This window comes from Typopeltis vanoorti, chromosome 3, assembly GCF_054136105.1.
Source record: "Typopeltis vanoorti isolate ZY-2024b chromosome 3, IOZ_Tvanoo_1.0, whole genome shotgun sequence".
Classification (NCBI taxonomy): domain Eukaryota; kingdom Metazoa; phylum Arthropoda; class Arachnida; order Uropygi; family Thelyphonidae; genus Typopeltis; species Typopeltis vanoorti.
Genome location: NC_143551.1, coordinates 19,951,762 through 19,967,981, shown reverse-complemented (window position 1 = coordinate 19,967,981; position 16,220 = coordinate 19,951,762). Strand labels below are relative to the sequence as shown.

At 35.3% G+C, this 16,220-nt stretch overlaps 1 protein-coding gene across 3 annotated transcripts in view; it reads right to left on the bottom strand.

Moving 5' to 3' along the window:
• Nucleotides 1-16,220, bottom strand: part of LOC150107973 (katanin-interacting protein-like) — a 726,539-nt gene that overhangs the window by 383,128 nt on the left and 327,191 nt on the right. For all 3 annotated transcript variants that reach the window (XM_090415492.1, XM_090415493.1, XM_090415494.1), the window contains one exon: nt 4,426-4,496. In XM_090415492.1, the coding sequence (XP_090271618.1) occupies nt 4,426-4,496 (71 nt within the window). The remainder of the gene's footprint in view (nt 1-4,425; nt 4,497-16,220) is intronic.

Genomic DNA, 16,220 nt, shown 5'->3' with positions numbered 1-16,220 from the left:
TCTACTCCTGCTGCCTTTCCACATTTCAAGCTTTTGATGGCTTTTTCTACTTCAAGTATGGATATATATTCCTGACTGCATGCCTGGTCAGTGTTTTTTACCACTGTGCTGTCATCACTGCTTGTTTCATTTAGCAGTTTTTCAAAGTAATTACTCCATACTTCAAGGATATCTTTTTCAAGGATATGTTTTCATGTCGCCTTTATCATCTCTAATTCCTTTTACAGCATTCTTTCCTCCATTTCTGAGCTTCTTCAACAATAAGTGTAAAACTAAGTTCCTGACAAATAAGTCAGCTTGTGCTGACTTATTTGTCAGGAACTTTTGATATGCTTTCTTCTTTTCCTTCACTGCCTCTTTAACTTCTTGTGTCCACCATGGAATTTTGATTTTTCTATCCTTGCAGACAATCTCACCACATGCCTCTCTGGCAGAATCAATCAAGGTTTTCTTAAAGGTTTGCCACTGAATCTCCAGGGTTTGGTTCCTGTTCTCAAATGCTTTCATTTTTTCTTCAATAATCTTTGTGTATTTTAGTCTACAGTTCACATCTGAAAGCTGCTCAACTTTTATTCGCTTTAAAACTTTCTTACATGTTATTCTTTTCAATATGAAATTCAATTTTTTCCTGCTCAAGACTAAATAGTGATCACTTCCAATTTCAAATCCTCTGTACACTCTGGTGTCACACACCAGGGAGAAAACATCACTATCAACAATAACATAGTCAATGAGACTTTTCTTATTCCTTGCCTCTTCTCTCCATGTGAATTTGTGCACATTTTTATGTTGGAACATGGTGTTAGTAATAATCAGTCCATGTTCTGAGCAGAAATCCAACAGATATTTGCCATTATTATTAGCTTTGCTCTTTTCTCCAAATTTTCCCAAAATATTTTTGTATGTCTGACAATCACTTCATACTCTGCTATTTAGATCCCCAACAAGGACCAACTTTTCCTTTTTCATTGTGTCAGTAGCTTTCTCTAGAGCAGGGGTCGCCAAACATTTTGACCGTCGACCCCTTCAAGAGTTCTTAACTTTTTATCGACCCCTCTATTTTACCATTATGTAATTTTAATATTAACTAATATGTATGTTGATGAATTTTAGAACCTTAACGCTCACTTGTGTGTCAACGCGCAAAAATGAGACTGTTATCGAATATGTGTAAATCTAAGTAAATAAGCAACTCTACACGTGTTGCAATGTTGCACCGGCCGGGTGGGAACCACCACATCCGTTTATTGGTAAATACGTCATTTTGGCCTACTTGATTGACCTCCATAATTATTTTCATGACCTTACTCCATCTTACAGGTCCTATTCTTGTCACTGTTCCCACGATTCACTGTTAATTGCGTTGTCATTCAGGATGAAGGTAATCCAAGTTAACCGAATTAAATATTACCCGTACAATGATGTCTTATATTTTTCTATTGCCCCCTGAGCCCGAATCAACCCCTAACAAAGTTATATCGACCCCTGGGGCTCGATATCGACCAATTTGGTGTCCTATGCTCTAGAGCCTCAAAAAATTCTTGCACTTCTACCTTAGTAGAGCCTTCTGTGGGGCCATAGGCACAAATAAGTCTCACAGTCCAGTTTCCCATTCTGATATTTGCCCATATCACTCTACTTGAGACTGACTGCCATTCAAGAAGATCAGTCTCGTATTTAGTGTTGAATACTATGGCTACGCTTTCCATTATTCACTCTGACTGGCGCAGTCATAAAATAAATTTGTCCAGACTGAAGATTATGGGAAATTGAATAAGCTGCAATCGTACATGTGCGATAAGAACAAAGGGCAAGAGGGGGGGGGGGGTGCACAAATTAAGATAAGAAGAAAATAACATCATAACGTAGATAAGTTTTGTGAGACAGTGCAGTCGATCTAACATAGAGGACTAAATATAAGGCGAGCAAGAATTTCTTCATACTGGTGCAGTCTAAGAATAATAACAATATCAAAACTTTACGATTTTACAAATGGCACACTCAACAAGGAATTTTACATGACTGCCATTGTGTGGGAGACAAGCTTAGTACATTTGGTACTTAGAAAGTCTGCTTTAGATTATGAATTTGTTGTTATAGCTGTAATGCAAGCTGAGTGATAGGTTTGTGTTTTAAGTTTGAGCCATTGAGTGTATGCTGCATTTTTAACTTCCATATGTTAAGGGTTAAGTGCAGGAAAACTTATGATAAAATATTTTAATGGAGTGAAACAGCACTAGGAAATTATTAAAAATAGTATTTAATGCTCCAAATATTTCATCTCAGTTACAAAGACATCATCAGTGAGTACAAAATGAGATTTGTAACACACACAAAGGCAGCACAAAACTAACTGAAACACTTGTATGGAAGACTAGAGTTCTAACTAGGTGAGGTACCCTCCATTGACACCTGTTGTCAGCTTAAGATTTAAACTGGGATCTCGAATTATTAGTGTTTCCCATATTTCGGGAAGTTTTATGCAACCATATTTATTTAAATTACGCTAATTTTTAAGAGCAGCAGCAGATTCTAAATACAGTCTTTCTCTTCTAAATTTACTATGATGGAACACGACAGTATTTTTCCAATTGATTCTGTGATGTGTATCTAAAGCATGCTGAAGTTCCATGACAAATAACAGATTGGATTTGCATGTCCATAAGTGGTGATGTGTATCTTCATGTCTGTAAAGTCTAATATTTATTTATTTATTTATTTTTTTTAACATTGAGTTTTATGGTTTAATTGGATATTTTCTGGGTATACTTTTTATTGTACTTCGCAATTCTATGTTATATTTTTTATAATTTTTTGAAATTGTTTTTTGTGGGATTCTTTTTACTGCAATAACATTAATTTTTTGCTCTCTTTCATATTAGTATGTTGGGAAAATTTATACACTCCAACTTTATAAATTTTCCCAACATACTAATATGAAAGACAAAAAAATTGGACATTATTCCAATAAAATACACACTGCATTAATTATTTACAATTATTTTATTAAAATGTTTATTTGTTTTGTAAAATGGCCATGTAAAAGTGGCCAAGAGCAAATGTTTATTTAAATAATTGTGTAGATGTACTGTTAACACTTACTGTTGTTGATATCAGAGCAGCCCAGATCACTTCCAAAACCAAAATTAATTTTCTTCAGTATACGTAGAGAAGTTCTAGATGTATAAAGCAAGAAAATACTGAAGAGGAGTATGGTATAATAATACTTCAGTAAAATTTTTGAAACAAAATTTATGGACAAAAGCAAGTGTTGACAACTATATAGCTAAACATAAAAACAAAGAGACCAGATGTAACCAATGCAATCTGCCTGATGTCACTCAACGTTTCATTCGCTAGCAACAGGAAACACTGAGAAAAATAATAGAGCAAAGAGAGGTGTAGCATTTGGGAGAGATAAATTCAAGTATGGAATAATTAGGATCCAGAATATTTACTAAAGTTAACAAAGAAATGGAGATTTTACTTAAGTGCTGTTGATAATTCCTATAGTGACTGGAAGAAGAAGAAACTAATAGGTATTTCCATTATGTCATGTGAAAACTTGTATTCTTTATTTTGAAATGGAAGCAGTGTTCTCTCAAAATTCTCAGTTAAATTCTTTTCTTGAAGTGAAAATGGAACTAATACCATGAACTTTAAATGCAGAATAGGCAATTGGTGTAATTATCTGATCTGTTTAGTTCGCTTAGAATGATGAAAGTTTATGAGTTTGCTAAAGTTTTTAATTGAGTGCATTACACATTTATCTCTAATTGTTTGTACAATTAATTTCAGAGAAAGTGTGTAAGTGTTTAAATATTTTAATTCTTGATATAATGAATTGATCTTATATGTCATGTATGTGATAATTGTAAATAATATTTGATTTATTAAATATTTTTATTGCATTTGGAGTAATAACTGACTTTGCTATAGTAGAAGAGTTTTCTTTGAATTGAGATAATACTTAAATTTGAGATCAGTAATAGCATTTCCAAACCTAGTTGGCTTTTGGAAAATATGACAGATGATTGTTTACCATAAGGGGAACATTCATTAACATTCATTACATCATTACCATATAAAGTAAAAACATATAGAGGCATGCAGCAAGAGTGTTTGGAGGATGGTGAGGAATATCTCATATTCTGATGGGCAATATGTATTAATCACTGCACAGTTAGAAAAGAGAAGTAAGTTTGTGTTGTGGATATCAAAGTTCATAAAAACAATATCTACTCGAACTACAGAAATCATAACAATATCAAGAAAAAAGTAAAAGGAGTTAAGATATTTATTGTTTTAACAATCTAGTACAGGCATAGTGTACAATGTGGTAAAAAATTGACAGACTTAAATATCTCAACATCAACAACAAAGCAAAGGTAAATAAATCTTGAAAATGAAAGAAGGAAGCAATACCTTCATATTCACCCAACCATGCAGGTTTATCTTCATTTATGCATGACTTCATTTTTCCTGACAGTGGTCTACTGTAATTATGAAAATAAGCAGAATTAAGATGAATAGAACACCATTGTAAAAATAGGATCATAACAAGAACACAAAATTGGAATATGGCTATATGACTTTTTGATCAAACAATAATGTCCAAGTAATAATATACACAAAAAAATAATTTTTATGTCATGAGTTTATTTATATAAGAATAAAAGAACATTTAATATGAAACTACATTCAACTTTATATTTTATTCTATTAAAATAGAATAGAAATATTAAATATAAAAATAATATTATTTGTTATTATTAAATATAGAAATGACATTATTTCTTATTATTAAATATAGAAATAATATTAAAAATAAAATAGAAACAGTGTCAATTCTATGATACTGTTTTTAGAAACTAATGGTTAAAAAGAAACATATCAGTAATAACTAAGAAAATCAGTTCAACATGTACATATTATTGTAATAATTTTCTTGTACGTAATGTCAAGAAATAAAAAAATAGTATGGTCAACATCACCTTCACCCATCCAAGAATTTTAGAGCAAGTGGGCCAATTCCCTCTTCTAGTCTCACTTATCTTTTATGGGCAATATGGTACTATATTTGGACAGCATGTATTTGCTAAAGGGAGGTCAGGTTTTAGTAATCTACTTACTTATTACAATAAGGTGCCAGCTTCATTGGAAAAAGGAGATGGATTCACAGTAGTATACTCAGATTTTGCAAAAGCTTTTGATAATTACTGCATGATAAGAAACTAGAGTGGTGGGGTTGGATATTAGACTAGTACATTGGATTAGAGATTAGCTATCTGATAGGTATCAGCAAGTTGTGTATGAAGGAGAAATATCCCAGAAGAGGAAAGTTACTAGTGCTGTGCCTCAGGGGGTCTTTTTTTAGGGCCACTGCTGTTTAACTTGTATGTTAATGATATTAGGGAAGATTTGGATGGGGATATTCAGTTATTTGCAGATGATCGAAAGTTTGGACGAACTATGAGGAGTACAGCAGATGTTCTGGCTTTATAAGAAGACTTGAATAGATTGAGTGAATGGGCATGGGAGTGAGGATGCTGGTTCCATGTTGCAAAATGTAAGGTTTTAAAATTTAGGAAACAAAGATGGAATGTAGAATTTAGATTTGGTGGGAATATATTGTTGGGCATGGAGGAAATAAGAGCTCTTGGGGTGATGGTGGATAAGGATCTAAAATTTAGAGGACACACACTGCCAAAATTGTGAGGACAATACAACAAATTCTGGGAATGAGGACATTGACCTGTAGAAGTAAGGCCTTGATTAGGCCACATATGGACTACTGTGCACAGATTTGGTCACCTGGTTTTCAAAAGGATGAAGAGATGTTGGAGAAGGTTCAGAGGCAATTGACTAAGGTAGTTTCTGATCTCTGAAATGTTGAATATGAGGAAATTTTGAAAAAGTGCAATTTACAGTCTAGTGGATAGGAGGAGAGGTGATATGACAGACATACAAGTTGGTAAAGAGTTGTTATAGGATCAATGTTGAAGAGGTTTTTCATAAAATGCTGGGAGATCAGGGGAGAACAAGAGGTCATCCCTGGAAGCTGCGAGCAGGCAAGTGAAAAGGTTCTTTGAATGCAGAGTGTGAATGATTGGAATGCCTTGCCTGAGAGTGTGGTGTCAGCAGAGAATTTGAATGTGTTTAAGGCAAGGTATGATGAGCTGTGTGTGTGTATGAAATAGACTTCCTAAGAGTCTTTGACTCCATGGGGTCTTTAGGATAAAAATAATCTTTCACTCACTGTTTATGTGTTTTTGTATGTAGTACTATTTATATATTACATCCCAGGTAATGTCTATATGATAGAAATTAAACAGTGGAGCAATTAAACCTGTATTTAATTAATTCACTGTTCTGTTTTCATGCCATTAAACCATCAAGTATTCTGGCAACAAACAAAAATATCATATATTGATAATAACTGTTTTACAAGAAAATCTGAAGAAGCCTCACAAATACTTAGGATCTGTACATAATGCAATAAAAATCAAGGCTTAATTTTACATCAAGTATGGTCTGCTTTTATTAAGAATTTAAATGCCATGGACCTAGGATATAGCATATGTGATACCACAGAACGTGATAGCAACAACTAGCAATGTTCAACGTGCATACAATAATGAATTTATCATTTGTATTCTGGTTTGTCAATTATATTTAACAGTGAAGTTAAATATAATTGATTATATCAATTATTATATCAATTATCAGTGAAGTTATCAAAAACATCTAATATGTGTAATTAATTGTTAATAGGCTTTTGTTGTGTAAAACTTTCACGTACCACCAGCCCTAATGATATAAGTCTTACAACGTGCAAAACTTGTCAGGTTTTAATTGCTTATTTTTAAAAACCTCTTTATATTATAATGTGGTCCCAATACCAAAAACTTTCCCCATAATTTCTTTCTTATTCCATATAAATTGTAGCTGACTTCCCACCATACCAGCTTTACTAATTCTGCTGATTATTTCCATATTTAATTTGCTATCTTCACTAAAAATTGTACCTAAATAGTTGAAATGTTTTATTTGTTTTCTATGTTTTCTATTCCGGATACAGTTGATATTTACAATGTTTCTGCCTTCTGATTTTCATATCAAATTCATTACAACAGATATTCAATTTAGTCAGGGAATTGTGCCAATTTTTAAGATTAACATTGCCAATTTCAATATCAGATTTAATACTACTTTCCTTCATATTGTGATCCATATAGATAATAAATAACAGTAGAGATAAAATGAACTCTTGTCGCACACCTAATTGAACTAAAAACCATCTTCCAGTACCACTTTCAATTCTAACTGCTGACTTACAACTTAAATAAAGACTATGTACTGCTCGAGATAATGTCCCATTTATACCATATAACTGTAACAGTCTGAAGAGCTTTTCACCAGGCACCTTGTCACATGCCTTTTCCAGATATATGAAACATATATACAAATGCTTGTCATATTCCCAAGATTTCTCAACTATTTGTCTCAAAGTAAAAATGTGATTCTGAAAACTTCTATCTGGCCTGAATACAACTTCTTCTTTACTAAGTTTCTTTTTCACAATTTTTCATAACCATTTCTCAAGTATACTTGCATAAATCTTACCAGGAATGCTGAGTAGGAAAATACCGCTGTAATTCTCACATTGTTTTATTTATCTTTTTACATACTGGTACTATGAGAGCTCTACTCCAATCATCCAGAATTCGATCCTCCAGACTGAGATATGTTGTGCAGCCACTGTAAAACATTTATACCTCCATATATGGTCCAATTTCATCTACTCTGGCTGCCCTTTTCATATTTTAGGTTTTTGATAGCTTTTACTACTGATATATATATATATATATATATATATATATATATATATATATATATATATATATATATATAGTAGATCAGTGTTTCTCAACGACCGGGCCCTTGCATCAATTATACTGAGCCATGAGAGGTTCTCCTGGAATTTGTCATTTTAGTTTTCTAAGCATTTATCATTAATAAATATTTTATAGTGAAAACATTCTGAGGAGAATAATATTTGTGAATGTGTTGAAAAGCTCAGACCCAGAACCTAAATAACATCTGTGTAGCAAATGTCAGTGACCAAGCTGCATATTTTTAAACATGGAAGTATTCATGAATAATAGTGAATTTTCAAACATGGAAATCTTTCAACATGCAAATGTCAGTGACCAATCAGCAAGGAAATATAAAGAAAATTTTTCACTGAAAGTAAAGATCAAGACAGTCTGCTTGATCTGCTTAGTAATACTGAATACTATTTCTTTCAAATTCGCATTGCATTGCAGTGTGCAAGTGCTTGTTTCAAAATCTGAGTACCGTGATTTTTTAAAAGTAATAGGATGATAACATGTTTGTGATGCGACAAATAGTGATTCATCCACCTCAAGCCTACAGAGAGATCTCCAGGATGTACAAAAGGAGGGAAAAACTACCAGCATACAAAAGAAAAACACTGCATTCACATGGACAGCATTTCATACAATGCCCTCACACTGACCAATTGCCAGTGATTTTTTAAAAGTAATAGGATGATAACATGTTTGTGATGCGACAAATAGTGATTCATCCACCTCAAGCCTACAGAGAGATCTCCAGGATGTACAAAAGGAGGGAAAAACTACCAGCATACAAAAGAAAAACACTGCATTCACATGGACAGCATTTCATACAATGCCCTCACACTGACCAATTGCCATGACTTCAATGTATCATTTGTGCTACTGTTCTGGGAAATGAAGCTATCATGACTTACCCAACATCTCAACACAAAACATTCCAATCTAGTTAACAAACCCATTGCATTCTTTATGCATAAAAGAGATGCACTTAAAATAGAAAACAAACATTTCCCAAGCTTCAACCACTGGCACTTCACTTCTGACAGCATCCAATTTAATATCATTACAGACAGCTAAATGTGAAAAACCGCATTCCATTGGTGAAGAACTTATTAAGCCTTCTTTGATTGCTGCTTGTAATGAAGCATTAGGCCATTCTGTGGCAAGTAAAATGAAAGCTATCCCATTGTCGAATGATACAGTTGAAAGGCGGATATCTGATATATCAGAAAATACAGAAACACAACTCGTTTTGCATTACAACCGGACAAATCTACAGATATTCAGAACAACAGCATTTTACTTACATATGTACAATATATTGACCATGATGAAAATGACATGAAGACATTTTAAGTGTTTCTGAATTATTTATGCACACTACCAGCAACCAGCAATGGAAATTCCAAATTTGAAATGGTTTCATTGAAAAGAGAGGCCTCGAATGGAAAAATTGCATTGGGGTTTGTACTGACAGTGCATCCTATCTTACAGGTAGAAATTAGGTTTAGTCACTAAAATTAAGGATATGGTAGGCAATAACTTATTGTGAAAGCATTGCTACATTCATATGCAAAACCTGGCCTCCAAAAAAAAAAAAAAGGCACCTAAGCTTAATGAAGTCCTGTCTCAATATGTTAAAATTATTAATTATATAAAAAACAGTGCTTTAAATACAAGACTATTAAAAGCATTGTGCGATGTAATGAGCTCTAATCATCAAAATATTCTTTTCCATTTGGAAATTTGTTGGCTGTCCCGTGGTAAAGTTCTCAAGAGGTTATATGAACTCCGAAAGGAGTTCATATAACCTATTGAGCTGTTTCTAATTGATAAGAAAAGTGACCTGTCCTATTATTTCTAGGATAAGAAATGGGTAGCTAGGTTGACATATCTCCCAACATATTTTCTTAGATAAATGAGTTGAATTTAAAACTTCAAGGTCCAGATACAACAATATATTTAATGCTTGGAATAAGATTGAATCATTCAAAAAGAAACTCAAACTCTGGCTAATATGATTGCAGAATGAAATAATGAAATGTTTCAGTTATACTCAGATTATATTATGGAAGCAGATGATTTCTAGTCACAGAATTCAGTTTCAGATTTTATTGTAGCCCAATTGAAGATGTTGTTGTCGTTTGAAAAGTAAAGGCCAACCTGGTTAGCATCTCCAGCCAAAAGAATGCGGGTTCGAATCCTGCATGGATGTTTGTGATTGTCTGAAAATACTAGTGGTGGTAGACGGTGTTGGTGTAGTTGGTGGATTGAGTGGTAGAGACAGAGTTGTAGAGTAGGTGCCCTCCCTTGATGAGTCTTTGGACTCCCTGGAGGTGTCATGTAATAATAATAATAATAATATTAATAATATTATTCCGAACATGAGTATCCCAGGAGGCAAGATATGTGGATTGTGAACCCCTTTGTCCAACACAAAGAGACAGCCCTTTCCCATGAAGAAACCCTTCAACGTATTGAATTATCATCGGATAAAGGACTGGAAAGTACTTTAAATTCTATGAGTAATTTGAAATTCTGGATAAGAATGAAAAATGAATATCCAAATTTATAATGAATAAGCAATGAGATTTTTTCTTTGTTTTCAACCACATATCTTTGTAAAACTGCATTTTTTACCATGGCTGTGCTTAAAATGAAACAGAGGAACTACCTGCAACTTTCTGATTGTCTCCATTTGGCTATCACTTCAATTCATCCCAGAATGAATGAGCTAACGGACAGAAAACAGCAACAGAAGTTCTCACTAGCCTAACTAAAACCTTCAAAAACTCAGTTATAATAAAAGACTAAGTTTAACTTTTTCAATAACTTATAATTGCTGCATTTTTAATTCAAATTATTAATTAGTGTTGAGAATTAGTGTTGAGAATTTAGAATTGAGAGATTCATACATTTTTATTTATTAAATTACATATGCAAAATATGTAATATTTCCTCGTAAATACCTTTATAATTTTTTTTTTTTTTGTTGGAACCGGCCTCGTCTTATAAAAAAAAAAAAATATTACCAGACCGTAGTCTCACAAAGGTTGAGAACCACTGTCGTAGATGATATAATCCTGTGCAATCTCCAGGATTCTCTGAATGAATTGCATAACAGCTGTGACAGATTTGGCATGAAAATCAGCAATAAAAGAAGAAGACTATGCAACATAGTTGCATTCTCAATCTCAAGAATAGATCGATTCCACAAGTAAGATCTTGCCAGCCTGGTTGGCTAAGTAGTTAGGGTATCTATTCTCCGGTCATAAAGGCTGTGGGTTTGAATCCGGCTGTAGGCACGGATGTCTGTCAAAATACTAGTGGTGGTGGGTAGATGGTATTGCTGTAGATGATGATTTAAATGATGACTGTAGTTGCGGTTCGTTGTAGTCAGAGTAGGGGGGGGGTGGAGACAGAGTAGTAGAGTAGGTGCCCTCCCTCAATGAGTCTTTGAACTCTGTGAAGGTGTGACATAATAATAATATTTCAGCTATTTAGACAGAGTGTTTAGTTAAGACTGCAAATCAAATTAAATCTGGAAAAAGAGAACAGAATAAGCAAACTGGTATGTTGAAGCAGATTGAATAAATTTACATGGAATAAGAGAGAAATTCGTCAAAACATGAAATCTGCAGGATACAAGACTACTCAAACCAGTTTGTAGTTATGAATCTAAGATTGAGCTGGAAATAAAGCATTTGATCAAAGACTATAGACTGATATGAGAGTTTTGTAAAAATGATGGGAGTGAACAGAATGCACCAATGACAGAATCATATTAAAAATGAACTTGACATTATTATCATTCAAGAATTTGTCTGCAGGACTAATCTTAGGTGGTCTAGTCACATAAGCATGGGAGGAGAGAGGGCTAGCAAAACAGATGTTTGATACCAAGATGGCAGGAAAAAGATTGAGAGGAATACCAAGGTAGATCGATTCCATTAGAAGAGTCTTGGAAGCACAGAATGTTAGATACGAAAACAGAGGAGTGCTGACAAGTAATACACTAATTTGGAGGAAAACTGTTGACAGATACAGATTACTAATAATGTAAAACTTAAGTATATAGTGCTGTCATAGTAGCCTGAACACCTCTGAAGTGTACATAATCAGGAAATTGATGATGATATATATGTATACCAGGGGCAGATATTCCAGGTGTGCAGTGCTCATCCATGAAATAGCAATATCACCAATATTATATTTTAGCATTTATTCCCGTTAAAGACTCCTAATTATTTCCAGACTTTGCTTGATTCCTAAAAATAAACAGAACATACTAATGGACACTTTCTATGCGTAAACAATGCATCACATTTGAGTTAATAGCCCAGGAGTGCATTCAAAATACATACACTTTTAAGCCATTTGAAAGGATGTACAGATGGTGCAGTAGGTCAAATTCTTAGTGTTCTAGTAGTTTCAAACTGCTCAGAAAGCGAGGCAGGGTGAGCTCTGAGACAATAGCACCTAGAAACCTAGAAGCCGTGATTGATTATCGTGTCAAGCAATCCAATCGAACATCATTTGTCATGAGTAGCTGTTTTTGTTTTCTGAGTTTTCATCTGTTTAGCATGCTTGAAATGTGAACTGATGTGGTAAGCAAGTTTCATCATCAAATTCCTGACATTTACCCTCAAGGGGTGTACAGGATATGAGAGTACTAAATGAAAAAATTAACATCATTACTAACTTCCTATCTACAATCTTCTTCCAAATCCATCTGTTGCCTGTCAAGACTCCAACATTATCAGATCTTATATTTCTGTCTTGGATATCTGGGAAAGCACCAAAGCAATGGCAGATAGGAATAATAATACCAATCTTCAAGAAGGGAGACCAGAGAGATTGCAGCAACTATCGTGGCATCTCTCTGCTCAGCCTGCCTGGGAAAGTATATGCTAGGTGCTTGGAAAGAAGGTGCAGGAGCATAATTGAGTCAAAGTTACAGGAAGAACAATGTGGCTTTCGTCCTGGTAGAAGCACAACTGACCAAATCTTCACTTTAAGGCAAGTCTTTAAAAAATCTTGGGAATATGCCAAGAATGTCTACCCATGTTTTGTGGACTTGGACCTGGGCATATGACCAGGTTTCTCAGGATAAGCTTTGGCAAGTAGTACAGGAGTATGGAGTGGATGGCCAACTATTAGCTGCCATCAAGTCCCTGTATGAATGCCTGGAGTATAGTGTCAGGGTATACAGCACAAAATCTGAACCCTTCACAGTCTCCATTAGCCTCCACCAAGGGTGTGTTCTGTCACCCCTCCTTTTCATAATATTTATGAAATGAATTGATAGGCACAGTCGAGGCAGTGAGTGTGTCAGAATTGGAAGATGTAGCATTGGACGTCTGCTTTTTGCAGATGATCTAGTTCTGCTTAGCTCTACCACAGATGACCTCCAGCAGACTCTGGATAGGTTTTTAGCTGTTTGTGCAGAAGCTGGAATGAAGATCAGTGTGGCCAAAACTGAAACATTTGTGGTTCTCAAGACAACCATCCCAGTGCACTCTACAAAAAACTGTGAGTGGAGTCCCACTGAGGCAGGTGGAGAAGTTTAAATACCTTGGGTCCATATTCACAAGTGATGGAAAGTGGGACATGGAGCTAGATACTCGGGATTGGCTCAGCAAGCGCAATATTGAGGGACCTTGGCCATTCGGTAGTATTGAAGCAGGAGTTAAGCCAGAAGGCAAAGCTGGCTGTCATCAATACAGTCTATGTCCCCATCCTCTCATTACCAGTCATTACCCAACTCTCATGACCTGTGGTCATGAGAGTTGGGTAATGACTGAAAGAATGCACTCATGAATCCAAGTGGCTGAAATGAGGTTCCTTCGAGGAGTTGCTGGGCTGACAAGACTCAACAGAGTCAGGAGCTCTGCAATTCGGGAAATCCTCAATACTCAACTGTTGCTCCTCCGTGTTGAGAGACCACAGTTACGATGGTACAGGCACCTGGTTAGAATGCCACAAGAAAGACTCCTCCCACCCTCTTTGCCAAGCCAGAGGGTGGAAGGCCAAGGACTCGCTGGATAGATTATATCCAACACCTTGGGTGGACACATTTGGGAGTCCCACCAGAACACCTGAGCTTGGGGGAAGGACAATCATGAACATCTGAAGTTCCTCTTGCAGCTGCTGCCCCCACAACTCAATTAGGAAAGATGGGCCTTGAAAATGTATGTTTCTGTCTTCTAAGGCACTTCTTACTGTATTAATCCACCTATATCTTGGTCTTCTACTGAGTCTTTTTCTTGCCAACCAAGCAGAGAACAATTGTTTTGCTAATATTTCCTCTCCTATTCTGTTTAAGTGACCATACCACCTGAGATTATGCTAACAACGTCAAGTTATTTCCTAATATCCTCATTTTTAATACGATACTGCCATTGATGCCATCTGTTCATGCCCCTAATCTTTCTCAGGACACTCATATCTGTGGTCTCTAGTCTTTGGTCAAATGTTTTATTTCTGACACAGCTCTCAGATCCATGAGTTAAAATTGGTTTCAAAACTGTCTTGTATACAGCTAATTTCTCCTTATTCAATATAAATTTATTCAGTTGACTTCCTACCATACCAGCTTTGTTGATTCTGTTGTCTATTTCTATATTTAATTTACCATCTTCACTAAAAATCGTGCCAAGTAGCTGAAAAGTTTTACTTGTTCTATAGGTTCTCCATTAACAATGCAGTTGATATTTAAAATTTTTCTGCCAATTTTCATTGTCTTATTACTGACCTTCATACCACATCTATTACAAGAGTTATTCAACTTAGGGAATCTTGCAGACTTGTAATGCAGCAAACTGTAAGTTCTTGGGGGTTGGGAAACATCGATGAGACACTGCATACTCTATGGGAGGAGTTATACTGGAGGAGAGACTTCATAGAAATCTGAAATTTAGGGGACACATTGCAAAGTTGGTGAAGGTAACACAGAAGATTGCTGCAATAATGAGAAGGACACTGACCTACAGAGATAAAAGGGTTGTCATTCCATTGTATAAGTCTCTGATCAGACCACCTTAGACTATTCTTCTCAGATTTGGTCCCCAGGATTTGAAGAGGATAAATTAACTGTGGAAAGGCAGATAACAAAGATTGTTTCAGGACTATACCATGTTAGTTATGAGGAACAGCTGAGGGAATGTGGATTGCAGAGTATGGTAGAAAGAAGGAGAGGTCATATGATTGAAACTTTTAAACTGTTGAGAGGTGGTTACAAGGTTGACACTGGGGAGTTCTTTCGCTTGGTTGAACAGTGGAAAGGAGTGATGACAAGAGGCCATTCCTGGAAGTTATGAAAGGAAACTGTTTGCAAGAAGGTGAGCAGTGGTTTCTTTGCATGGAGGGTGGTTGAACCATGGAATGGATTGCCAGATGGAGTGGTGAGAGTGAGAACGGTCAATGAGTTTAAGGAGTGGTATGATAGACTTTGTGTTTCTCAGGAGGGATCTCCCCTCGATGAGTCTCGATAGACTTAGTGTTTCTTAGGAAAGACAATAATAATAATAATAATTATTATTATTATTATTCAGGCCTCCATGGAGTCAAAAGACTCATCGTGGGATGTCTTTCCTAAGAAACACTAAGTCTATCTGCATAAAGCAAAGAGGTGACATTAACATCTCCAATTTTGATAACAGGTTTAATACCACTTTCTTTCATAATGTGATCCATATAGATAATGAATAACAGAGGGGATAATGTACATCCTGGTCTGACACCAGATTTAACATTAAACCATTTCCTGTACTTCCTTCCAATTCTAACTACTGACTTATAACTCAAATAAAGACTAAGTATTTGCTTGAAATAATGCCATACTGACACCATACAACTGTAGAATTTTGAATAGCTTCTCTCTTGGCACCTTGTCATACGCTTTTTCTACAACTACAAAACTTAAATACAGATCTTTGTTATATTCCCATGACTTCTCAACTATTTGTCGTAAAGTGAAAATCTGATCCTGACAGCCTCTATTTGGCCTGAATCCAGCTTGTTCTTCACAAAGCTTCTCTTCCACAATTCTTCTCAACCGTTTCTCAAGTATACTGGCATAAATCTTACCAGGAACACTCAGTAGAGAAATACCTCTGTAATTCAGACCTTCAGATTTATTTCCCTTTTTATATAGGAGTACTATGAAAGCTCTACTCCAATCATCTGGAATTTGCCCCTTTGTCCAGGCCCTCTGAACTATGCAGTGCAGCTACTGTAAGACTTTTATACCTCCATACTTGAGCATTTCTGGTTGAATATCATCTACTCCTGCTGCCTTTTCACATTTCGAGCCTTTGATGGCTTTTTCTACTTCAA